The sequence below is a fragment of the Macaca fascicularis genome, chromosome 10 (genome assembly GCF_037993035.2).
Source record: "Macaca fascicularis isolate 582-1 chromosome 10, T2T-MFA8v1.1".
Taxonomy (NCBI): domain Eukaryota; kingdom Metazoa; phylum Chordata; class Mammalia; order Primates; family Cercopithecidae; genus Macaca; species Macaca fascicularis.
Genome location: NC_088384.1, coordinates 101,374,908 through 101,399,530, shown reverse-complemented (window position 1 = coordinate 101,399,530; position 24,623 = coordinate 101,374,908). Strand labels below are relative to the sequence as shown.

General features: G+C 51.4%; 2 protein-coding genes across 5 annotated transcripts; one reads left to right on the top strand and one right to left on the bottom strand.

Moving 5' to 3' along the window:
• RBPJL (recombination signal binding protein for immunoglobulin kappa J region like) lies at positions 1-8,983 on the bottom strand. Its single transcript, XM_005569130.4, has 11 exons — positions 8,871-8,983; positions 7,459-7,584; positions 5,471-5,541; positions 5,186-5,301; positions 4,747-4,921; positions 3,555-3,692; positions 3,011-3,120; positions 2,590-2,742; positions 592-747; positions 347-457; positions 1-248 (listed from the first exon to the last, which is right to left on the bottom strand). The coding sequence occupies exons 1-11, from the start codon at positions 8,969-8,971 to the stop codon at positions 123-125; spliced, it is 1,383 nt and encodes a 460-aa protein (XP_005569187.3). The 5' UTR covers positions 8,972-8,983; the 3' UTR covers positions 1-122.
• MATN4 (matrilin 4) lies at positions 8,826-23,635 on the top strand. 4 transcript variants are annotated; one of them, XM_045363021.3, is made up of 11 exons: positions 8,826-8,947; positions 11,543-11,649; positions 12,361-12,930; positions 13,646-13,768; positions 15,690-15,812; positions 15,909-16,031; positions 16,124-16,246; positions 18,535-18,948; positions 19,048-19,200; positions 23,088-23,195; positions 23,278-23,631. In XM_045363021.3, exons 2-11 carry the CDS (start codon positions 11,577-11,579, stop codon positions 23,334-23,336), a joined length of 1,869 nt encoding a protein of 622 aa, XP_045218956.2. In that variant the 5' UTR covers positions 8,826-8,947; positions 11,543-11,576; the 3' UTR covers positions 23,337-23,631. The 4 variants fall into 4 exon arrangements, with proteins under 4 accessions (XP_045218956.2, XP_065379283.1, XP_045218957.2 ...); XM_065523211.2 differs by having other exon boundaries at positions 23,088-23,635; XM_045363022.3 differs by lacking the exons at positions 23,088-23,195; positions 23,278-23,631 and adding an exon at positions 19,715-19,924.
• The last annotated feature ends 988 nt before the right edge of the window (positions 23,636-24,623 follow it).

The window sequence follows — 24,623 nt, the reverse complement described above, 5'->3', positions numbered from 1 at the left end:
TGGTGCGGGTGAACTCCTGATGGATGCTCTCCAGAAGCGCGTCGGCGTCGGTGGCGGGCTCGGGGACGCCGGTGTGACCCGGCCGCGTGCTGTATTCCGGGGTATAGGTGAAGGAGAAGGCACTAGGGTAGAAGAGCCCGTCGGAGCGCACCAGGCTCACGGGGATTGTGATGGGAGCGCGCAGCCAGCGCCAGTCGCTGCAGAAGGCCGCCACGTCCGGCACCACGCACACCAGGGACCGCGGGCTCCTGGGGGTGCAGCACCAGGGTGAGAACTGCGGAGACTCTGATGACGCGTGCGCCCCCTTCCCCAGCTCCCCGGGGCCCAAGGGAGGCTGCCTCCCCACCCCGTACCTGTACATGGTTTCCGCCTCCACGTCCCCAAACCACACCTTGAGCCCCGCATGGAAGTTCTCTCCGTGGAGCTCCAGCGTGGCCACGTCGCCCCCGCCACTCAGCTGGGGGAGGGTGGGACCAGGTGAGGTGAGAGAACCGAGCAGGGCGGGAACCTGATACCCCCCACTCACTAGCACTCCCACTCTCCACTGCAGGCAAGTTCCCCCTGCCCAACGCCCCTAGCGCCCGGCTTCACCTCTAGGGTGCTGATGAGAGGCACCGGAGTGACCGGTTCCAGGGTACACGCCAGACTGGTGCTGAAGGAAAATTCCACCGACTCGGTGCCGATGATGGTCCAGCAAGAGCTGTCATTAAGCAGAGCCCTGTTCGCCTCCTTGGGGCAGGGAGAAGCCTGGGAGGAGACCCGAGGGGACGAGGCCGAAGCTTCTCATGGTGGCCACCAGCCTAGGGAGCCAGCACGGCACGTGGCCTTCTGCATTAGACTGAACTGGATACTAATCCTAGGCTCTGGGGTTCACTTGTCCCCTCAGCTTGGACAGTGCCCTTAAGTTCTCTCACTTAGAGTTAAGTAAGCTTGTGGGGCTAGCTGATTTTTCCTTCCTTCCTTTCCTTTCCTTTCCTTCCTTCCTTCCTTCCTTCCTTCCTTCCTTCCTTCCTTCCTTCCTTCCTTCCTTCCTTCCTCCCTCCCTCCCCCCCTCCCTCCCTCTTTCTTTCTTTTTCTTTCTCTCTCTCCTTCCTTCCTTCCTTCCTTCCTCCCTCCCCCCTCCCTCCCTCTTTCTTTCTTTTTCTTTCTCTCTCTCCTTCCTTCCTTCCTTCCTTCCTTCTTTCCTTCTTTCCTTCTTTCTTTCTTTCTCTTTCTTTCTTTCTTTCTTTCTTTCTTTCTTTCTTTCTTTCTTTCTTTCTTTCTTTCTTTCTTTCTTTCTTTCTTTCTTTCTTTCTTTCTTTCTTTCTTTCTTTCTTTCTTTCTTTCTTTCCCTCCCTCCCTTCCTTCCTTCCTTCCTTCCTTCTTTCCTTCCTTCCTTAGTTTTTGAGACTGAATCTTGCTCTGTCACCCAAGCTGGGTGCAATGGCCTGATCTCAGCTCACTGCAACCTCCGCCTAGTGGGTTCAAACGATTCTCCTGCCTCAGCCTCCTGGGTAGCTGGGATTACAGGTGCCGGCCACCACACCCAGATAAATTTTTTTGTATTTTTAGTAGAGACGGGGTTTCACCATGTTGGCCAGGCTGGTCTCAAATTCCTGGCCTCGTGATCCTACTGCCTCAGCCTCCCAAAGTGTTGGGAGTACAAGTGTGAACAATTGGCCCGGCCTGGGATAGTTGATTTCTAAGGGTCTTTTTTCTTGGGATTCCAGAATTCTGTTTTTTTTTTTTTTTTTACACTTTGTACAATTCTATGCTCTAATAATCTACAATTTTAATATTCTTTGGGAAGGAATATTGTTCCTTTGGGAAGGAATATTCTTGGGGAAGGAATATTACTTGCTATTTTCCACATATTATAATTCAATCTCCTAACATTCTATGATAATACTCTTTTGGGAGTACTACTGCTTAATGATAATTATGATTTTCCACATTCTATAATTTCCTACATTCTGTGTCTTTATCTGTGCTTCAAATAGTCTTTGCTCAATAATTCTCTGCTCTCTATTACCTATCATGATTTTTATTTACATTCTACAATTTTATATCCCAATTTATTATTATTATTTTTTGAGATGGAGTCTCGCTCTTGTCACCCAGGCTGGAGTGCAGTGGTGTGATCTCGGCTCACTGCAACCTTCACCTCCCGGGTTCAAGCGATTCTCCTGCCTCAGCCTCTTGAGTAGCTGAGATTACAGGCGCCCACGACCATGGCCAGCTAATTTTTGTATTTTTGGTAGAGATAGGATTTCACCATGTTGGCCAATCTTAGTCTCAAACTCCTGACCTCAGGTGTTCTGCCCACCTCAGCCTCCCAAAGTGCTGGGATTACAGGCGTCAGCCACCGCGCCTAGCTATATCCCACTATTTTATGACTCTAAAATTCTTTGGGAAGGAATATCACTTCATACTATTACTTATTACTATTTTTCTACATCCTATGATTCTGTCCTGGGGTCTATGACTTTAATGTTCCATGGGAGGCTGCTCAGGAAGTAGCAACCATCGTGAGGTGATGATCTTACATTCTGTGGTTCTCTGCATTCTCACTTTCCAGGACACTTGGTGCTGGTATTCTCTGCTTCTTACCTGAAATTGCACCACCTTCTCTGTGGCAAGGCATAAGTAGGTGCCACCCCCTCCTGGGGGACTGCCAGGAAACTGCAATGCACACTTGTGCAGCTGGGAGATGGGCTCATCCACATCAAGGAGCGCACACTGTTTGGCTACTTTACGAATGATCTGCAATGGAAGAGTGGTAAGAATGGTGGTGGCAAGGAGCCTGGGTATCCAGAGGCTGCCCTCCCAGCCGGCTCTCTGCTACTCCAATAGCCACACAGGCACTAGCAGACTCCCGCTGAGCTTTGACTTCTGTCTGGTCCTAAGCGACACTGGGTGAGAATAGCTGTCTCCCTGCCTTGGGGCCTCACTCTCCAGCCCTGCCTGTGTGTGCCACATTGTCTGCATAGATCTGAGGGGACCCCTCCAGGCATACCCTCCCTTCCTATACCATGGGAGGTAGAGTGATGCCGGTGAGTGTGCAGACGAGCCGCACCAGGGAGCCATAGCGAACGTAGCCCTCTCGCGGTGGGAAGTCTCCTTGGGAAGAATGCCCATCAGCTGGGGGTCAAAAAAAAGCAAGAGACAAGATTTTCAGCTGCCCCCAAGCTTCTGCCTTAAACCCTGCCTTCTTGCCTCTGGCTCTTCCTCACATCACACATGGGCCCTGCGGGAGGGGGTGGTTCTCAGGGGAGCCACTAACACTGAAGTTTTTAATTCTGGAGAGGCCATCTGAGGCCATCCTCACAAATGTCTGCCCTGGGGGCAGGGGTTGGGGGCAGGCAATTTAGTTGATATAAGGGGAAAGGGCATGGATAACAGAGTCAGAATAGCTTGGAACAGTCATCAGCTCATTGGGACTGTGGTCCAGTCTTTTTGTGTTTCTGTGCCTTAATCACATGGGGCAGAGTTTACCTTCCTTAAGGAATTGTGGTGGAAGTTAAATAAGCTAATGTATGTGAAGTGCCAGCCCCAGGGCCTGCAGATGTCATTACCCAGGTGGAGTGTGAAGGCAGCCCACTGTCGTGCACTGGCCACAAAGGCCCCGTCCTCCACAGAGAGGTAGCGTGTGGAGACTGTCTGAGAGCGCAGGCGGTTGAAGAGGGAGACCTTTGAGCCGGAGGATATGCACACTGTGAGGGTGAGGGTGAGGGTTAGGGTGAGGGTGAGGGTTAGGGTGAGGGGACAGGGTTAGGATTAGGGGTTAGGGTGAGGGTGAGGGTGAGGGTTAGGGTTAGGGTGAAGGTGAGGGTGAGGGTTAGGATTAGGGTGAGGGTGAGGGTAAGGGTTAGGATTAGGGTGAGGGAGGGGGTGAGGGTTAAGGTTAGCTGGTGCTATCAGTGCCCTGTCCTGGCTTGGTCCCTTCGATGTTCCAGACAGTTTCCAATCCTCTGGCCCTGTGCCGGCCTGGCTGATGTGCCTATGGGCCTAGACACATTGGGCAATGTGAACTGGGCATTCCCAGTTCACAGCTATTTTTCTAGGGCCTGCTGCAGTCCTGGTTCGGAACCTTTGCCTGCTCCTTTTGCTGCCTGGACATCGTTCAGTTCATAAACAAAAGTAAAACTTATTTATTATTTATTTATTTTTTTGAGACAGCATCTCACTCTGTCACCCAGGTTGGACTGCCGTGGTGCTATCACAGTTCACTGCAGCCTCGACCTCTTGGGCTCAAGTGATCTTCTGATCTCAGCCTCCCAAGTAGCTGGGACTGCAGGTGCAGGCCACCATGCCCAGCTAACTTCTTTTTTTGGTAGAGACAAGGTTTGGCCATGTTGCCCTGGCTATCCTTGAACTCCTGAGCTCAAGTGATCCGCCCACCTCGGTCTCCTAAATTGTTGGGATTACATGCGTGAGCCACTGTGCCCCGCCTATGTAACTTTTAGTCTGTCCCTAATTCAACCCCCCTGCCTAGTTCAAACTCTGTCTAGTTCAACTTTTGTCTGTTCTGGGACCCCAACTCCCAACCTGGAATTTGGTATCTGTCCCTTTCCTCTCTGCTTTTCATCCTCCAACTCTTCTCATCCCCAGGCCTGGGCCGCACCCTCTCATCCAGACTCCTTCCCTTCTCAGCTCCCACTCTACCTTTTCCACTCTGACCCCACCCCTATAGTGCAGCCTACCCCCACCTGGGGTAGCTGCTCTGGGCTTGGATGCACCTCCCGCATCAGGCCCCGCCCTGCTCACGATCGGTGTTTTTGAGCGACTGCTTCTTCTGCGAGGGCTTCGAGATGACCTTGATGAGGCGGCTGTGGAAGGTTCCCAGTTCCCGGCCCCCGCGCAGCACCAGCCGCAGCACCAGCCGGAAGTGCTTCCTCTTGTCTGCATCTGAGATGTACAGGGTCTTGGCGCAGCCGAATTCCTAGGGGGCTCGCGGGGACAGGGCCGTCTCATCCCAGCCCTCCCCTGTCGGATGAACCAACCTCTCCCAGATATCGGAAGTCCGCCCCGTCGGAGGTGACCAGAAGCTCCATCCAGACTCAGGCTCTCCCTTAAGGCAGGACCCTGGCCTCCCGGTCTCCCCACCTATCTCTTGGCTTTCGGAAGGGAGTAATAAAGGAGACCTCCTTTCCCAGGAGAGGCAGGGATGGGAGCAGGAATCGGACCCCTTCCCGTGCGCTCTCACCCTGGAGTCCGGCTGCTGCTCGAAATTCAGCTTCTGCGTCTCAGCGGCGCTGCCGGACGCGCTGTCCAGTCCTATGTAACCGCAGACCGTGGGCCCCGTCTCCCCGGCCTGGTGAGCTGGAAAGGGACGCGAACTGGCTCTGGAAGGACTCGGGAGGACGCAGGTGCCACGCTCGCCGCCAGAGGGCGCGGGGAAACTGCGCCTGCGAACCGCCCCTCTCTCGGGCCCAACCTCGTGCTTCTCCCTACCGAGCAGGCGGCCGGCAGCTCTTGAGTCCGCCCTCACCTTGGTCCTGCCCTGGCTTCACCCTCCATCCGGGCCCCGAGAGGTAGACACAGGGCGGGGGGCAGAAGAACCTGTGGAGATAAGTTCGTGCATCCATCTCCACTCGGCTGTCCTGTAAGCACCGCAAGGTAGTAGCATAAACCCAGCAGAACCTTCGTTTCCTCCTCCCGCTCCCACCCCCCTCCCCACGCTTTTTCATGACTGTAAACCCCATTCATATCCAAACCCTTATTGTTTTTACATCCCTCATTCAACTCATCAGAAAGTCTTATCCACTCCACCTTCAAAATATAATATATTCAGAATCCACTGGCTTCTTACCACCTCACCCTTCATCCCAGCCGCCATTACTTTTTGCCTGGACCACAACATCAGCCTTCAAACTGGTCTATTTCCAGAAAGTTCTGTTTCTATCTCCTTCCCATTTCACACAGCAGCCACAGTGCTCCCTCCTTCTCCCCTCCCCTCCCTCCCTCTCTCTTTCTCTCTCTCTCTCTCTCTCTATTTCTCTGTTTCTCTCTTTCTCTCTTTCTTTCTTTTTCTTTTTTTACTTTTTGAGACAGGGTCTTGCTCTATTGCCCAGGCTGGAATGCAGTAGCTTGATCTCGGCTGTCTCGGCTCACTGCAACCTCTGCCTCCCCAACTGATCCTCCCACCTCAGCCTCCTGAGTAGCTGAGACTACAGACACGAGCCACCACACCCATCTAATTTTTGTATTTTTTGTACAGACATGGTTTTGTCATGTTGTCCATGCAGATCTGGAACTTCTGGGCTCGAGCAATCTGCCCACCTGGGCCTGCCAAAGTGCTGGGATTACAGGCATGAACCACCAGGCTGGCCAGAATGTTTTGTTAGAAACGTCAGTCAAATCATGTTAACTCCTTAAAATCCTCCACTGGCTAAAAATTAAAAGTCCTCCTGCCATCTGACCTCTGCTTCCCTCTCCAACTTGTTTCCTACAACTCCTCTCTCTGATTTCAGCCACTGTGACTTCTTTTGTACCTCAAACAGGCCTAGTTGGTACAGCCTCAAGGTCTTCCCATTTTCTGTTGCCTTTTTTTTTTTTTTTTTTTTTGAGACTGAGTCTTGCTCTGTTGCCAGGCTGGAGTGAAGTGGCATGATCTCGGCTCACTGCAACCTCTGCCTCCTGGGTTCAACCAATTATCCTGCCTCAGCCTCCTGAGTAGCTGGGATTACAGGCTTTCACCACCACGCCCAGCTAATTCTGTATTTTTTGGTAGAGAGGGGGTTTCACCATATTGGCCAGGCTGGTCTCGAATTCCTGACCTCAGGTCATCTGCCCACCTTGGCCTCCCAAATTGCTGGGATTACATGTGTGAGCCATTGTGCCCAGCCCTTCTGTTCCTTCTAATTGTAGCATGCTTTCCCCAGATTTTCTCCTGTCTGGCTCCATTTTAACATTCAAGTTTCAGTTCCAATGTTACCTCCCAAAAGGTCTCTTGACCTCCTTGACCTTTCTAGCTAATGTCTCCCCTGCCTCCAGTTTCTGTCAAATGGCCTTGTCCAGTTTTCCTTCTAGTGCACATCATAATCTGCAAGTGTCTTGTTTACTGATTTGTGGGGAGTTTACTGTCTGTCTCTTCCACACTTGAGTGAGAGTGTGGGCTAAGGAGCAGGGGCTGTTTCTGTCTTGTTCAGCTGTATGCCCAGTGCCCAGCAGTACCCACAGTACCTGGTGCATACATGATAAACACTCAGTAAGTAGTTGTTGAATGAATCAATAAGTGAATAAATGGGAGAATGAGTGAATGAATGGAGACAGGAGATTCACAGGAAATCTCCTGCTATAGAACTATAGACCAAAGTGGGGGCTAATGATGGCTGAGGGTCAAGGCCCTGGTCGACCAATAGCTGAGATTTCAGCCCTGAGGCCTCTTCTGGGTCTAAAAGAGGCCCAATGGGTGGATGGAGGGGTGCATAGGGCTGACAGTTGCAGAGACTTGGGAGGGGCTGCCGAGGCACCTACCGCTTCTCATTTCCGTACGATTTCTGGGCCACCTTGGCATGCACGATCCGCACAGTCTGTTCACACTGTTGCTGCAGGCACCTGCGCACGCCTCCCCTCAGAATGGTGGTGTGCTCTGGGGATGACCTGGGAGTGGGGCAGGCAGGTCGACCGGCCACAGGAAGAAGGGTCAAGGTGGCACAGGGTCCAAGTACTCAGGTTGAGTAAAATGAAGTGGGCAGGGGGTTAGAGTAAGTGGGGGGGGGGCTGCTCTATATTCTGCCCCCGTGGGATCAGGAAGAGGAAGCATTAGGTAAGGAGGAGACTTGGCTGAAGATTGCAGGCTAAATATTTAGGCTGCGAGGTGCTCAATGAGGCCTGCATGGAGCCCACGGGACCACCCAGGTTCCACTCTGCAGGTCTGGCACCATGCCCATTGGAGCCCAGGGCCATAGGGACACGTGGCTGTGACACAAAGGCCACACTTATACAGGCCTTGGGATGGAGAAGAGTATTTTAGGGCTGATGGAATTAGTAGAGATGAAGCTTCCCCATCCTAGGCAGCAGGGAGGGGAAGGGGGAGCCTTTGTTGGGCTCCTGGCCTGGAGCGCTCTCTAGCCTCCTGCCTGCAAACAGAAAAGGGCCCAAAACCTTGTCCCCAGGATGGGGGGTGGCCTGGGGGAATCTGAGCCTTTCTGAGGCCAAAGTCATATTCTTCCTTTTCTCCCATGAGAAGTGACCTGTTGCTGTGTTGGCTTTCCTTCCCTTGATTACAGAAGTCAAGGCAGATGACATTGGTTCTGCAGTTAGCCAGGTTAGAGCCCAGAGGCCTGGTGGCTTCTCAGTCTGGGGTTCTTGAGCGGTGTGGGTGGGTGGGTTCAAGCAATTGCAGGGAGTAAGTAGAGGAGGGGAGGTGGGAGACATTTGGGGGGTTAGCAGGTTGAGGCCAGGAGAGCCATGAAAACTGAGGCTGTCCTTCTGAGCCCTTTATCCTCTTGGCAGGACCGGAGTCTCTCCTCACTCCTGGAGGGGACAGCGTAGGACCGCACCCTCGAAAGCCAGGCCAGACAGGCAGCAGCCACAGCCAGAACCGCTCCACCCCGTGGGGCTCTCCTTAGGGAAGTGCCTTCTAAGCTTCCAGTGAATTCCGGCTGCGGAGTGTGGCTGCCCCAGTCTCCCCAGTCTCCTGCTGTAGCCGAATTCCAGCCTGGCCCGCAGCTAGCCCTGTCTGCAGCTCCAAGGGTGGTAGGAGCAGGGGGTGCTGGGTTCGCCCCGCCTCAGGAGGAAGGGGGGGATGCCTCCCTGCCAGTGGGAGGGGTTGCAGCCTGCGCTTCCCCTCCCCACCCACCAGCCCTGGGTTAAATGCGGCCGCCGCCTCTGCGTGCTCCAGCTGCCTGGCAGTCCCCACCTAGGGCACGCTGCCACATCGTTACCTGGTCCAAGTGCCCGGGAGGCTCCGCCTGTCGGCTTCGCTCTGCAGTTGCATCTCTGATCTGTCCGGCAGGCTCAGGTGAGTCAAAGGGTTGGGAGGCATTGAGGGGTCTGCAGGGGAGTAGGCATCAAGCCAGATCAGGCAACTGTATTTTAGCAGAGGCACCGCCTATGGTGCCCTGTCTGACCTGCAGTGCCCTTCCCCACTTCTGCAGGGTCCTTTCCAAATCGAGCCCCCACCAGCAAAGCCATCAAAATAGGGTCATCCCTTTTCTACTCTCGTCCCTCCAGGAACCCCCTGAAATGTCCCTAAGGGACATTTGAGAAATTATTTACAGGCCTCTCCTCCCTTGCTGCTCCACTCTCTCAGCCCCACCTCAGGGCATCTCTGAATCTTTCTTTTTAATGCAAGGATTAATTCCTCAGAGGAATCCCGAGTTCTAGTGTCAATCCTGCCAGACATCGCTGTGTGCCCTTCAGCAACACACTACCCTCTCTGGACCTAGTTCCTTTCTTTGTAGAATGAGGGGTTTGGAAAGGTGATGAACTTCGAGGCAGTCGCTGTTGTGACTTTCTAGGATTCCTGGGGTGGAGGCAGGGTGCCAGGTGAGAAGTTGGCTCAGACCAGGAATGGGATGAGGGGAACCTTAACCAAGATTTGGGGGCCCAGAGGTATCTCCGGGTGGGAAAGTATGGGAGGTGGCAGAGGCCCCTTGTGCCTTAGCCCTCATGCTGCCCAGGGATGCTGGCCTCTCCTGTGGCCCAAACCAGAGAAGGGTTCCCCGCCCTCCCACTTCCACCAGTGCTGCCACATCTTGCTTGGTCACCCTCCCACGACCGGCCCTGCCAGAGGGATTTCTGTTCTTCTACCAGGCCTGGGAGGGGAAAGGGGAGAAGAATCCAGGATGAGAAGGTCGCCTGGAGTGAGAAGCAGGCACTGGCCTTGCTCAGAATAGGCGCATTCACGGAATTGGGGGGCGGGGGCGGGGCTGCGGTTGGGTTAGGGGCGGCTGGCTCTCTCTGCCAGGAAACAGCAACAGAAAAATGGCTAACACAGCTTCAGCATGGGGCGCGGGGGTGGGGTAGGAACTGGAAGGAAAAGAGGTTTAGTGACTTCTAGGCGCCAGGGGGCCTCAAGAGGGAGAAGGGGAACCAGGAGCCCTAGGTTCTAATCCTGCTTTTGCAGCTCGGCGGGCTGCCTTCTTGGGGCTTAGTTTTCCTATTTGTACAGTGGGGCGAGGTGGGGGGGGGGGATCCTTCGTAGTTCTCACGGGGCGTCTGCGGGCCACGGGAGGGTGAGCGCTCACCTGCTGCCCCTGCAGTGTCCATGGCGACTCTACGGGGCCCCAGCTGCTCACTCGTCACCCCTGGACGAGTCCAGTGCTGCTGTGGCTGGAACCCTGCACACCCCTGCTCCCTAGCTCCTGCGCGGGATATATCCTGTCCAGGCCTTATCTCCAAGGCCCCGGGCCCCAGCCCCGTGTTTGCTCGGGGTTGGCGCACCTGCTGGGCAGATGTGGGCTTCCCACGCCCCCTGCCGTCTCGGGCGTCCCCTGGCGGTCGCTCCTGAGAGCAGGCGGGAAACAGGCGCCAAGCCGCGCGTTCTTGTGCGCGGTGGGTTTTGGTCCACTCGCTGCCGCGCCACCGCGCTCAACCTCCGCAACAGGGCGCAGCCCCTCCTCGCCGCCTGCGGTTGGGCAGTACGTGTCTGTGTTCGTGTGTATGGAGGAGTCTGGCGGGTGGGGGTGTTGGCGAGTTGCAAAGACAGCCACACAGAACCTTGTGTGTGTAGGGGAGTGGGCCGAGGTGGAGAAGGGCTTCTGTCTGCAGAGATTCGCCTGGCAGGAGGAGAGGCACCAAACGCCCAGAATGGCTCACAGAAACCTGCAGGCGTGGGATTCTGTCCTGTCGCAGCCATTTTTTGGCCGAATGACTTTAGGTACCAGCGCTTAACTTTTCTGAGCCTCAATTTCCTTGTCTGTATGATAGGGACAATCACAGCCTTACTCTTAAAATTGCAGAGAGGATAAAATACCACAATGCGTGACGAGCATTTAACACTGTGCCTGACATTTAAGAAAGACCTGTTTTTTTTTGTTGAATTTTTGTATTTGTATCTATGTATCTATTCTTATTTAGTATTCTGCAGTTCCACAAATCATCTCTCGTGGGCTGAGTGCGGTGGCTCATGTCTGTAATCCCAGCACTTTGGGAGGCCGAGGTGGGAGGATCACCTGAGGTCAGGAGTTGGAGACCAGCCTGGCCAACATGGCAAAACCCCCTCTCTCTACTAAAAATACAAAAAATTAGCCAGGTGTGGTGGCAGGAGCCTGTAATCCCAGCTACTCGGGAGGCTGAGGCAGGAGAATCGCTTGAACCTGGGAGGCAGAGGTTGCAGTGAGCCAAGATAATACCACTGCACTATAGCTGGGGCAACAGAGCAAGACTCCATCTCAAAAAAAAAAAAAAAAAAAAAAAAAGAAAAGAATCTCTTGTGTTTCCCACCAATTCCACTGTGATGAGAATTTTTAAATTCTGAAACATTTCAAACATGCACAAAAATAGAGAGATTAGTAAAATAAACCCCTAACTCACTTCCCCCTCCAAGTGCCTATCACCCAGAATAAGAGCTCTGTAAATAATGTTTCTTTTCTGTTTTCCTTCCTCCCTCCAGGCTCTAACAGCTCCATTCTCTGTCCCCAAGCGCCATGAGAGGCCTTCTTTGCTGGCTCGTGTTGCTGTTCCTTCTTCAGCCCTGGGAAAGCCAGCTCCAGTTGGCAGGTGAACTGGGGCCCAGACCTCACCAGTGGGAGGAGGGGAGCGGAAGCAGGTCCTTCTTCTGCAGCCAGCTCCTCCTGCTGGGGAGAGGGAAGCAAGGGCTTTGCAACATATGGGACTGGGTTTAAGTTTCCCACTTCAACTTTCTGGGCCCCAGTTTCTTCATCTGTAGGATGTGGCTTAGTTTTGGGCACATGCAGTAACTGCCCATTGGGTTTTTAATTTGGAAAAATTATTTGAAAACATGAAAAAAACAGGAAATTTTACATAAAAATCCCTGTTTAGTACTTCTCTTGAAAAATCCAGGAATCTGCTAACATCCAGTTTGCAGGCGCATGGCAGCATTTGGATGGAGCTTCTTGCCCAGTTAGGAGTGATAGGGGCTCTTTGGGTCTCCACCATCCTAACCCAACCAGTTCATCCATGTTCCCTGCCTGGTCCCTGCAGGCTTTGAGTTTGCGACGCTTCCTTGACCCCTCGTCAATGGGTAATACCTCCTCAGAATAGCCCTCAGAGCTGTAAGATGAGGGAATTTGTGAAATCTCCTAGCCCAGGTACTAGGCACATGCCGAGTGCGTGCATCTATCTAATCTGCGTTTGCTGTGCTGGGCGCTGTTATGCCGGCATAGCAGCATTTCCTCTGGGTTTCCCTGGGGTTCTCCTCGGAGGTGAGGCTTTGCTGACCTAGGAGAGTCCTCACTGATCTCCCCGCAGGTCCCAGGTGTCACACTGGGCCCCTGGATCTGGTGTTCGTGATTGACAGCTCCCGCAGCGTGCGCCCTTTCGAATTCGAGACCATGCGGCAGTTCCTCGTGGGCCTCCTCCGAGGCCTGAACGTGGGTCCCAACGCCACGCGCGTTGGCGTGATCCAGTATTCGAGTCAAGTGCAGAGCGTCTTCCCTCTCCGTGCGTTCTCGCGCCGCGAGGATATGGAACGCGCCATCCGTGACCTGGTGCCGCTGGCGCAAGGCACCATGACGGGACTGGCAATCCAGTACGCCATGAACGTGGCCTTCAGCGTGGCCGAGGGCGCGCGCCCGCCAGAGGAACGTGTGCCGCGCGTCGCTGTCATCGTGACAGACGGGCGGCCCCAGGACCGCGTGGCCGAGGTGGCGGCACAGGCCCGCGCCCGCGGCATTGAAATTTACGCGGTGGGGGTGCAGCGCGCGGACGTGGGCTCCCTGCGCGCCATGGCATCGCCCCCGCTAGACGAGCACGTCTTCCTCGTAGAGTCCTTCGACCTCATCCAGGAGTTCGGCCTGCAGTTCCAGAGCCGGCTGTGTGGTGAGTTAGGAGGGTGCTGGAGTGAAGCTCGAACTCTTAATCCAAATGCTTGGATTCCTTTCCCACCACAGTAAATCCCATCCCGTGGGGTGGCCCCGCGCTTTCCAGTTAGAGCTGCTCTGACCTACCGCAGGCTGTGTCAGATTTCAGCGCTGACCACTTCTGCTCAGGCTCCATCAACAAGGAGCAAACTATAGTTTCTTGCCCTGCCCGCCACAGCTTACCACAGGCTTAATGTCAAACTCCAGCACCAATCCCCTGCACACAAGGAACCAGTGATTCTCAAAGCTAAGAGAGATGGGCTGTTCCAAAGAGTCATGGCCCTCCCACATGGGGATGGCTTCTTCCGTTATCATCTTAGCTCCTCCCACAAATGCTACAAGAGCTGTTCCAGTCACGTTTTGAGTTTATTCCGCTCATCTCGATTTAACACCTCTCCACCTCCTACCCACTCCTGCCCCTGCGTAGTCCTGTCTTAGCCCACTGACATGTCTAACTGGGTGCCTCCTCTTCTGAGCCTACTCACAGGGGCTCCTTAAGCCTTATTATTTCCCTAAGCCCTCCCATTTGGTATGGCCTCTCTCAAATTAGTTATTTACTTCTGAAAGCCATTTGAAGGTGATGCCTGCCTCTGACCCCATCCCCATCCAGCTCTCTCTTGTTGGAGACTTCTGCCCATCTGTTCCCTGCTGATTCTAGTCCTGTGTGTCCTCAGGGAAGGACCAGTGTGCTGAGCCGGGACATGGTTGCCAGCACCAATGTGTCAATGCCCTGGGCACGTTCCACTGCACCTGCAACCTGGGCTACAAGCTAGCAGCAGATAACAAGAGCTGTTTGGGTGAGAGCTACCCCTGTCCTGCAATCTCACTGCTCCTGAACCTTCTTTAAATCTCCATTGCCCCAACATCAGACCAATGAGTCTGGAAGGGCCTTTGGCAGTAAAAGCACACATCCATCGCTTTACAGACCTAAGAAAGAAAGGTATTGCTTGGGTTCACACAAGTCCCTGATGGGAGCCCACAGTTCAGTGTGCTTTCTACCCTCTTTCTCGATGTTTTCAGACCAGTCTCCAATTCTCCTCCCAAACTTGTTTCTGTTGTCCTCTCCTCTCCTCTTCTCTCCTTTCCTTTTTGAGACAGAGTCTTGCTCTGTTGCCCAAGCTAGAGTGCAATGGTGTGATCTTGGCTCACTGCAACCTCTGCCTCCTGGGTTCAAGCAATTCTTGTACCTCAGCCTCCCAAGTAGCTGGGATCACAGGCACCCACCACCACACCCAGCTATTTTTTGTATTTTTGGTAGAGACAGGGTTTCACCATGTTGGCCAGGCTGATCTCGAACTCCTGACCTCAAGTAATCTGCCCACCTTGGCCTCTCAAAGTACTGGGATTACAGGCATGAGCCACCACGCCCGGCTGTTCCTGTCTTCTTACAGGCACGTCCTTACAGTTTCTCTTCTTAGATACTGTTGGGGGGTCTTTAGTTAGGTGGGACTCCCCACTCATGCCGCCCGTGAGCTCTTTGTGTGCTGCTTACCTGAGCTGCCCTTGCTGCTCCCCTCTGCCCTTGAAAATCTTTCAAGATTCTCTCTTTTAAGAGATAGGGTCTTGCTATGTTGCCCAGGCTGGTCTCACACTCCTGGGCTCAAGAGATCCTCCCGCCTTGGCCTCTCAAAGTGCTGGGATTACAGGTCTGAGCTGGTTCTTCATTTTTGTCTTCTGAAAAGCTATGGCACAGAATACCTTGCTTATGCAATTGGGTGTTTTACTGAGTACCAAGTTAGTATTAGACATTGTGCTAGGAGCATTACACACATTATTATCTCTCAGCCTCACAACAACCTGGGAAAAGAAATCATGTAATCCTGATAACCCAGATGTCAGCCGGGGTCTTCTTGTTTCCAGAAACTAAAAGTTGGCTTGAACTCTGATTTGATGACTGTTTAACATTCAAATCCCTCTCCAAGACCTCTGAAAATCCCCCAAGTGCTTACGTTCTGGTGGTCACCTCTTGCTGTGAGCCTCTGCTAAATTCATTTGATTTATGGATCCTCTCTCATTTCTCAACCCTGCACATGCTGTTCTTGTTCCATGCATGTTCATCAACCTCTTCTTTGGTTTATATACTTGTATGCAGGGGCACACACAAGTGTGTATGTGCTAAGTAACTCATAGCACACACACACACACACACAGAAAAACTCATTATGATTGAATATTAGACAGCTTTGTTTCTAAAAGTCCTCAGTCAGCCCAGTACAAGGGATTTTTCACGGGCAGCCTCAACCCACAGAGTTACTCATCTTCATACTGGCTCTCTTGTTCTTTTTTTTTTTTTTTCTCTCTCTCTCTCTCCACTCTCATCTCCTTTCCAGGAACCCCAAATACTCACTTTTTTATACAGGGTAATTATCATGTCTCCAGTCCAGCTCTCGGCCATCTTTACCTGTCCAGACCATCAAGATGCTCAACAGGGCAATAGTTCCCCAACTTCCACAGAAGGAAGCTGTGAATAGCAATCATTCTTTTCCATTATATTCCCATTTTGCAAATAGAAAAATGGAGGCTCAGGCAGGTAAAGTGGCCAAACCTGTCCTCTGTAAGTCAGAGAGCATCTTGAGGACAGGGGCCCTGACTAATTAGGTCAGGATTATTGGGGTTGGGGCCCAGGCATAGGTATTCTTACAAATTTCCGCAGGTGGTTGTGCTACCAGAGCTGAGAAGGGCAGCCCTGGGCATAGACTGACCCCATCTCTTCCTCAGCCATTGACCTGTGTGCTGAAGGAACCCATGGATGTGAGCACCACTGCGTCAATTCCCCGGGCTCCTATTTCTGTCGCTGCCAAATTGGCTTTGTACTCCAGCAGGACCAGAGGAGCTGCAGGGGTGAGCAACACCCCCGCCCTCCCACCACACCCTGGACTGTGGCCTCCGAGGGCTCCAATCAGAGGCAACATCTTGCTGTTTCTTCCCTCCTGCCAGCCATTGACTACTGCAGCTTTGGCAACCATAGCTGTCAGCATGAGTGTGTTAGCACCCCTGGTGGGCCACGGTGCCACTGCAGAGAGGGCCATGACTTGCAGCCGGATGGGAGGAGCTGTCAGGGTGAGACGGCCTCTCCTACATTTGCGGGAGGGGTAAGAGATCTTAGCTGGTGGGGTCCATCCTGACTCATCCGGACCTGTCTCTCCCTTCAGTCCGGGACCTTTGCAATGGCGTGGACCATGGCTGTGAGTTCCAGTGTGTGAGCGAGGGCCTCTCCTACCGCTGCCTGTGTCCCGAGGGGCGGCAACTTCAGGCAGATGGCAAGAGCTGCGACCGTGAGTAACGGGTGGGAGGGCGTTCTATTGGCTTCTGCCCCTTTGCCCACATTCAGAGTGTCCTTGACTTTGCCCTTGCTGTGGCCCCTAGGCTGTGGTGTGAATGTGTGTGTGTGGTGGGGGTGACATTGGAGGGTATGCCATTCCCTGCCTCCATCTCTTTTCTACAATCCTCTATTCTGCTGTCAATGTTAATTTAAAAAATACATACTAGATTACATTCCTCCTTCGTGCACAAGCCTTATATGGCTCACCAATGCCTACAGAAGAAAGATCAAATGACTTACTCCTAAGTGTTTCAAATGGTGAGCAGAACCACATTAATGAATAATGAAATCAAATCTCTGGGTTACAACCAACATTAAAAAAATAAAGAATGGAAGACAATATAGAGTTTACTGCCTGTAGAGTTATATTATTTCTGAAACTTTAGTTCTATGTGAAATGTCTCATGATGTATTATCATTATTATTATTTTTACTGTGGGCTGTGATAAAAATTTTGAAACCACTGCCTTAGGTCATCACGATCTAGCTTCAGCCAACTCCATCTGCCCATCTCCTGCCACACTTGAACATTTCAGTCTTACTGGCCTGCCCCTCCCTGGATGTGTCAGGAACTCCCTAGATCCCAAGCCTCTGCACATGCTGCATCCCACCTTCTAGACTGTCCCTTACTGCTTTGACAAACTCCTACTGATCTTTCAAGACTGTCTTGGTTCATTCAGGCTGCTATATCAAAGTACCATAGACTAGGTGGCTTAAACAACATTTATTTTTCACAATTCTGGAGGCTGAGGAATCCAAGACCATGGTGCCAGCAGATATGGCGTCTAATGAAAGCCTGTTTTCTGATTTTTAGATGGCACACCTTTCAAAGCCTCCCCACGCCAACACACACACACACACACACACACACACACACACACACACACACACACACCAGTCTTCTTGCTGTGTCCTCACATGGTGAAGACGGGAAGCAAGCCTCTTCAGACTCTTTTTTTTTTTTTTTTTTGAGACTGAGTCTCCCTCTGTTTCTCAGGCTGGAGTGCAGTGGCACAATCTCGGCTCACTGCAACCTGCGCCTCTGGGGCTCAACTGATTCTCCTGTTTCAGCCTCCAGAGTAGCTAAGACTACAGGTGCGTACCACCATGCTTGGTTAATTTTTGTATTTTTAGTGGAGATGGGCTTTTGCCATCTCAGCCAGGCTGGTCTCAAACTCATAACCTCAAGCGATCTGCCTGCCTCGGCCTCCCAAAGTCCTGGGAGCCACCAAGCCTGACCTCTTCAGATTCTTATAAGGACAGTAATTTTACTCATGAGCGCTGTACCCTCATGTCCTCATCTAATCCTAATTACCTCCACAGATCTCACCTCCCAAGACTAAAATTAAAACATAGGGTTTCAACAAATGAATTTTGGAAAACACACTCATTCAGTTTATAACAAAAATCAGATAGAATGCCATCACCTCCATGCAGCCTTCCTTAACAACTCCAGGAAGAATGCACTATTCCTACCTTGGGGTCCCTGAATGCTCTTCTCTTCTAGCACTTTCCTTGACCAGAGCATATGGCGTGTCTGACTTGCTCTGCTCCGTCCTCATGGATCAGGATTATGTTTTAATTCTTTCAAAACGTTTCAAAACCTCCCCACGCCAACACACACCACATTTTGGTCCTAGCAAATTCCCTGGCTCGGAATAGGGGAGGTGACATTGTAGAGTCGTTCAGGAGCATGGGTTTTGGAGTCAGACGGACCTGGCTTCATGTCTTGGCTTAGTCAGTACTAGCTATGAAATCGGGGGCAATCACTTTATCCATCAGAACCTCAGGTTATAGAAAATGGGGACAATACTCAAGCTTATTGGGAGGATTGAGAATATATATAAGCACTTCACCCAGTACCTGGCACATCGTAAGCTGTTGGTAAATAATGGTTTTGTTATTATTATTGTTAATACTGGTACGTGCTTAGAAGTGTGCCTGATACATAGTAGATGATCAATAAATGGTAGTTATTGTGGTCATTATGATTGTTGTTAAAAAGATGCTTTTAGCAGAGTGTCTGGTTTGTTCTAAGCACTGAATAAATGTCAAGGGCGATGATGATGACGATGATAATGTTGATAATTATTATTATTTAGCACACTGCCTGGCACAGGAAGGACTCAGGAAATGTTATCTGTTATATAATAAATGTTTGCGAATGAACGACTAGATGGATAGACAGCTGCTGCCAATCAAGAATCTAGTCCCTCAATTCAAGCTCTTCTGGCTGTGCAGGGTGCCGGGAAGGCCACGTGGACCTTGTTCTGCTGGTTGACGGCTCCAAGAGCGTGCGTCCACAAAACTTCGAGCTGGTGAAGCGCTTCGTGAACCAGATTGTGGACTTCCTAGACGTGTCCCCCGAGGGCACGCGCGTGGGACTGGTGCAGTTCTCGAGCCGCGTGCGCACCGAGTTCCCTCTGGGTCGCTACGGCACCGCAGCCGAGGTGAAGCAGGCGGTCCTGGCTGTGGAGTACATGGAACGCGGCACCATGACAGGGCTGGCGTTGCGGCACATGGTGGAGCACAGCTTCTCAGAGGCACAGGGTGCGCGGCCCCGTGCCCTCAACGTGCCTCGCGTTGGCCTGGTCTTCACAGATGGCCGCTCCCAGGATGACATCTCGGTGTGGGCAGCGCGTGCCAAGGAGGAAGGTGGGCTTGGCATGGGACACAGTGGGCTGGGGTTGGGTCAGACGCGGGCAGGCAGCTTTCCCGAGGCCTAGGGCACCCTCTGAGTCCCCGGCCCTGTAGGCATCGCCATGTATGCCGTGGGCGTGGGCAAGGCGGTGGAGGCGGAGCTGCGTGAGATCGCCTCGGAGCCAGCTGAACTGCACGTGTCCTACGCCCCGGACTTCGGCACCATGACGCACCTGCTGCAGAACCTCAGAAGCAGCATCTGCCCAGGTGAGCGCATCTCTCTCGGGGCTCCTCCTCTCTCTCGTTGCCCGCCCTCTGATATCTCCCCTTCCTATTCAATCCCTACCTCCTCTGTAGTTATAGCCAGAGGTTAGGCTTACTAGACAGAGCTTTGCTACTCCAGATGTGGTCCGCAGGCCAGTGGCAGGGCGGTCACCCAGTAGCTTCTTAGAACTGAGGCGTTTCTGGTGCTCTCCAGACCGAATGAATCAGAATTTGCACTTCGACAAGATTCTCAGGTGATTTGTAAGCATATTAAAGTCTAAGAAATCCTAGACTAGGCTACCAGTCCCCCAAATCAGTGGAGGTTCAGAATAATTTGGGAATTTTTTTTTTGAAGGCACAGCAGACAGCATTTGTAAGTGGAGTCACAGCATATATCCCCTGAACTTGTTAGAATTCAACCCTATGAACTTGGCAAAGTGGCAGGACTGGGTATATTTTAAGTATGCAAAGGCATGTTTTTTTCTTTTCTTTTTCTTTTTTTTTTTTATGTGGACAGCATACCTCATAAGTGCAATCCCTCTACTTCATCGTCTGGTGCTCAGCAGAGGAAAAGGAGACTAACTCTACTTGTGGAGGAGAAGGGGGCTCTTGAGTCCTGTGTACTGTGCTCTAGGTGATACAGGGAAATCTCCAGGGTAACTTTTACTCTAGAGACTTTAGACACTAACCCAGGCTTAAGATGTGATTCTTCTTCCAGTTTATTGGTCTCCAGCTCCAGAAACAGACTAAGTAGGGCTGGTCTGGGTCTGGAGAATCTGTCTTTTTTTTTTTTTTTTTTTTTTTTTTAAATATATGTAGTGGAGTTGGGCGCAGTGGCACATGCCTGTAATCCCAGCACTCTGGGAGGCCGAGGCAGGTGGATCACTTGAGATCAGGAGTTCGAGACCATCCTTGGCAACATGGTGAAACCCTGTCTTTACCAAAAAATATAAAAATCAGCTGGGCAAGGTGGCGGGAACTGAGGCAGGAGAATTGCTTGAACCTGGGAGGTGGAGGTTGCAGTGAGCTGAGATTGCACCACTGCACTCCAGCCTGGTGACACAGTGAGACCCTGTCTCAAAAAAAAAAGTATATATAATATGCTATATGTGCTGTATTATATAATATATATGTGTGTATGTGTGCGCACACACGCACGTGCATGTATATACATATACAAATATACACACACACTCCTTTCCCCAACTCTCCTCCCTTCCCGCCTCCCAGCTAATTCTAATTATTGTGGCTCTTTCAGATTAGGGGCTCTTTCAGAGCTCTTCCTGTGCTGACTCTTACAGGCCCTGCAGTGTGACTTTAGACAAGTCACTTACCCCCACACCTACCTTAACTTTTCTGTAACAGGGGAGGCACTAGCTGTCCAAGGTTACCTGTAGCTCTTGAGTTCTAAGAGAAGTCTGGGTTCTGTGGTCAAAGCTCTTTACCAATTGGTGGTATGACTGTTCCCCGTCTCCAACCCTTTGTTTCTCTATCTGTGAAGTTAGGGGTCTTTGTGGATTGTTATCAATAACAAGACTTACAGCAGTTTGTTCATAGTACATATAAGACTAAGATGAAGACACAACTTTTAAATCATTACAGCAGTGTTTTCAAAGGTTAAATGGCAGGCATTGTGTTTATTATTTCACTACCTGTAATCCTTTTTCTTTTTTTCCTAAGGTACTTTTGTTGTAGCATTTTTTTTTCTGCGTTATTCCCTGTAATCTCTCTCTCTCTCTCTCTTTTTTTTTTTTTTTTCTCCTTTGAGATGAAGTCTCATTCTGTTGCCCAGGCTGGAGTGCAGTGGTGCGATCTCGGCTTACTGCAACCTCCGCCTCCCAGGTTCAAGAGATTCTCTTGCCTCAGCCTCTCGAGTAGCTGGGACTACAGGTGTGTGCCACCACACCCAGCTAATTTTTTGTATTTTTAGTAGAGACAGGGTTTCACTGTGTTAGCCAGGATGGTCTCGATCTCCTGATCTCATAATCCACCCGCCTCGGTCTCCCAAAGTGCTGGGATTACAGGTGTGAGCCACTGCGCTCAGCCTCCCTGTAATCTTAACAATGGCACATGCTTATAGAATTTCAGTGAATCTAAGATACCATTCATTTTAAGATTCACCACTATTTTATGTACTGCTAAGAAAAAAACGTGCCAATTTTAATTGTAAGACCTCCTGCCCAACCCCCAAGATGCTGATGTGTGGGGAGATAGAGTTGGATCAGGGTCACTGGTTCCTAAAGATTAGGTCACACCAGAATCACCTGGTGGGCCTTTAAAAACAAATTGCGGCTGGGTACGATGACTGACGGCTGTAATCCCAGCACTTTGGGAGGCCGAGGTGGGCGGATCACGAGGTCAGGAGATCAAGACCATCCTAGCGAATACAGTGAAACCCTGTCTCTACTAAAAATACAAAAAATTAGCAGAGCATGGTGGCACGCGCCTGTAATCCCAGCTACTTGGGAGTCTGAGGCAGGAGAATCACTTGAACCCAGGAGGTGGAGGTTGCAGTGAGCTGAGATTGCGCCACTGCACTCCAGCCTGGGTGACAGAGCTCAAAAAACAAAACAAAAACAAACACAAATTGCTGGGCTTCAATTCTAGATTTTCTAATTCAGTAAGTCTGGGGTGTTGCCTGGTAATTTGCATTTTTGATAAATTCCTACACGATGCTGATGCTGCTGGTCCAAGGACCACACTTTGAGAATCACTGGTCTAGTTGAAATACACTATAAAGCAGTGGTTCCCAATCTTTCTGGCACCAGAGAGTGGTTTTGTGGAAGACAACTTTTCCATGATGTGGTGGGGAAGATGGTTTTGGGATGATTCAAGCACATTACATTTATTGTGCACTTTATTTCTATTATTACTTTGTAATATACAATCATGTAATAAACAGATCATCAGGCATTAGATTTCCATAAGAAGGCTGCATGCACTAGATCCCTCACATGCACAGTTTACAATAGGGTTTGTGCTCCCATGAGAATCTAACAATGCCATTGATCTGACAGGAGAGGAGCTCAGGTTGTAATAGGAGTGATGAGGAGCGGCTATAAATACAGATTAAGCTCCCTTGCCTGCTGGCTGCTCGCATCCTGCTATGCGACCCAGTTCCTAACAGGCCATGTACTGATACTGGTCCATGTAATGTGCTGGTACTGGTCCATGGCCTGGGGGTTGGGGACCCCTGCTGTAAAGTATTTACTTGAACAAGGCAGTGTTCTAGATCTGTGCTTTTTCACAAAGGTAGGCAGTATCTATTTAATTACAATTGATTAAAATAAGATACATTTTAGTCCTTTAGTAGCACCAGTCACATTTAAAGTGTTAAACAGCCACATGTAGCTTGTGGCTGCTGCTTTGGACAGGGCAGGTGTAGAACACTTTCATCGTTGCAGAAAATTTTATTTGGAGAGTGCTACTCAAAGTGTGGTCCGCAGACCAGGAGCATCAGCATCATTTGGGAGCTTGTTAGAAATGTACCTTCTGAGCTCCTTCTCCATTCTGAATCAGAATCTATATTTTAACAAGCTCTCCTGATGATTCCAATGAGCATTAAGATTTGATAAACAGTCTTGTAAGTTTCGCGTGTGTGTGTGTGCGCGCGCGCGCACTCACACACACACACACATACACAAGTGAATGAATCATCGAAGCCACTAATGCATACATTCTTTCATTATATCCATTTTATAGATGAGGAAACTGAGCTTAGAAAGATTAATGAGTTTTTCAGGATCTCACAGCTACTTAGCTTGGGACTCAGCCCAGGTCTCTCTAAATCCAAAGCCCATATACTCAACCATAGGCCCAGTGCAGGGAAATCAGAGGGCCAAAGCTAGCGCAATTTCTCATCCCCCTGACCGTCTGTGCCCGGCTTACAGAGGAGGGCATCAGCGCAGGGACAGAGCTTCGGAGCCCATGCGAATGCGAAAGCCTCGTGGAGTTCCAGGGCCGCACTCTGGGGGCGCTCGAGAGCCTAACGCTGAACCATATCCTTTGGGGCTGGTGGCGCGGGCTGGAGGGAAAGTGAAGGGACCTCGGCGAACCCCAACGGCCTCCTTAACCGCTCACTGGCCCAGCTGACGGCGCGCCTGGAGCATCTGGAGAACCAACTGGCCAACCAGAAGTGAGGGCCACGGGCGGCCCAGACCCGGGCTGAGGCGCGGCACCATGGACAGTGCGCCGGGGCCAGGCAGAACCTGGGCCCGTCGGGCTTGGGCTGTCGGGGCGGAGGCGCTGGCGGGCTTCCGACACTGAGCTGAGCTGGCCTCGCCCGGACCATTAGGCGGACTGCTGGGTCAGGGGGATAGCGGGTGGTGGCGGAAGGGGCACGTGCTAGACCGGCATGCCCTCGCCGCGTGCTGCGCTCAGTTCTTTGTTGGATTTGTTTTCTTAAAAAAAAAAAAAAAAGAAAGAAAAAAAAAATCTGATTTCCACAGGGTTCGTTTTTGGGGCTTGCTGCGCCGCCAGGGGGAGGGGAAGCCAGACGGAGCGCACTCTGGCGGCGCCCGGGCGGCGTCTCCTTGGAGAAAGGCGCATTGTGAGGGGGTCGGGCTCGGGGGCAGGAGACCCGGGGCTGCTTCTTCCCCCTGCTTGTTTATTCAGCCGAGAACAGATGGCTCCTTATGCAGGCTGCAGGAAGGGAGGGGGCTCAACAGGAATCCTTGGGGTCTGGGCAAGCCTGCGCCATCCCATTCCCCAGCGGATTGAACGCTTCGCTCTCCGGCCAGGCCTATCCCATAGTGCCCCCAAATCTGGCTCAAAAGCTGCTAGGACTGAGCGCTGGTGGGGGTGCGGGGTGGGGGTGGCATTGGTGGGAAAGTGAGAGGCAGTAATTGAACCCCTAAATGGATGGGGTGGAAGTGGATAGATGAGCTTTGCCCGATTTTAACTCCCTCCTGTACTAGGTAGGAAGAGAAGGAGGTATCAGGACCCCTGTCTGCCCAGCCTGTGGCCTTCCTTCTGTCACCCTGCCAACCCCTCCCAAAACACCTCTATCAGCAAAGAACACAAACCAGTACCATTTCCCAGGTGCATGCAAGAAACCACGAAGTTTAAAATGCTTCCAGTCCTAGAGTGATTTGGGGAAAATTATTTTGTGTTTGTTTCCTCATCTGCAAAGTGGAGATTGAAATTTTTACCCCAAGGGTGATGGGGAGAATCAAGGACATTCTTCTAAGGCATGTGACATTGTGCCTGGTACCTATCAGGCCCTCAATTAATGGTAGCTATTAACTATTCTTATAGTAACAGCTAACATATTTAGTGTTGGGCGTTATTGTAACTGATTTGCGGTATTTTCATTTTATACTTGCAACCACCTTGGGAAATAAGAATTATTGCCTTTATCATCCCCATTTTACAGATGACACCGAGGCATAGAAAGGTTAAGTTTCCAGCAGTAAAATAACCAGTAC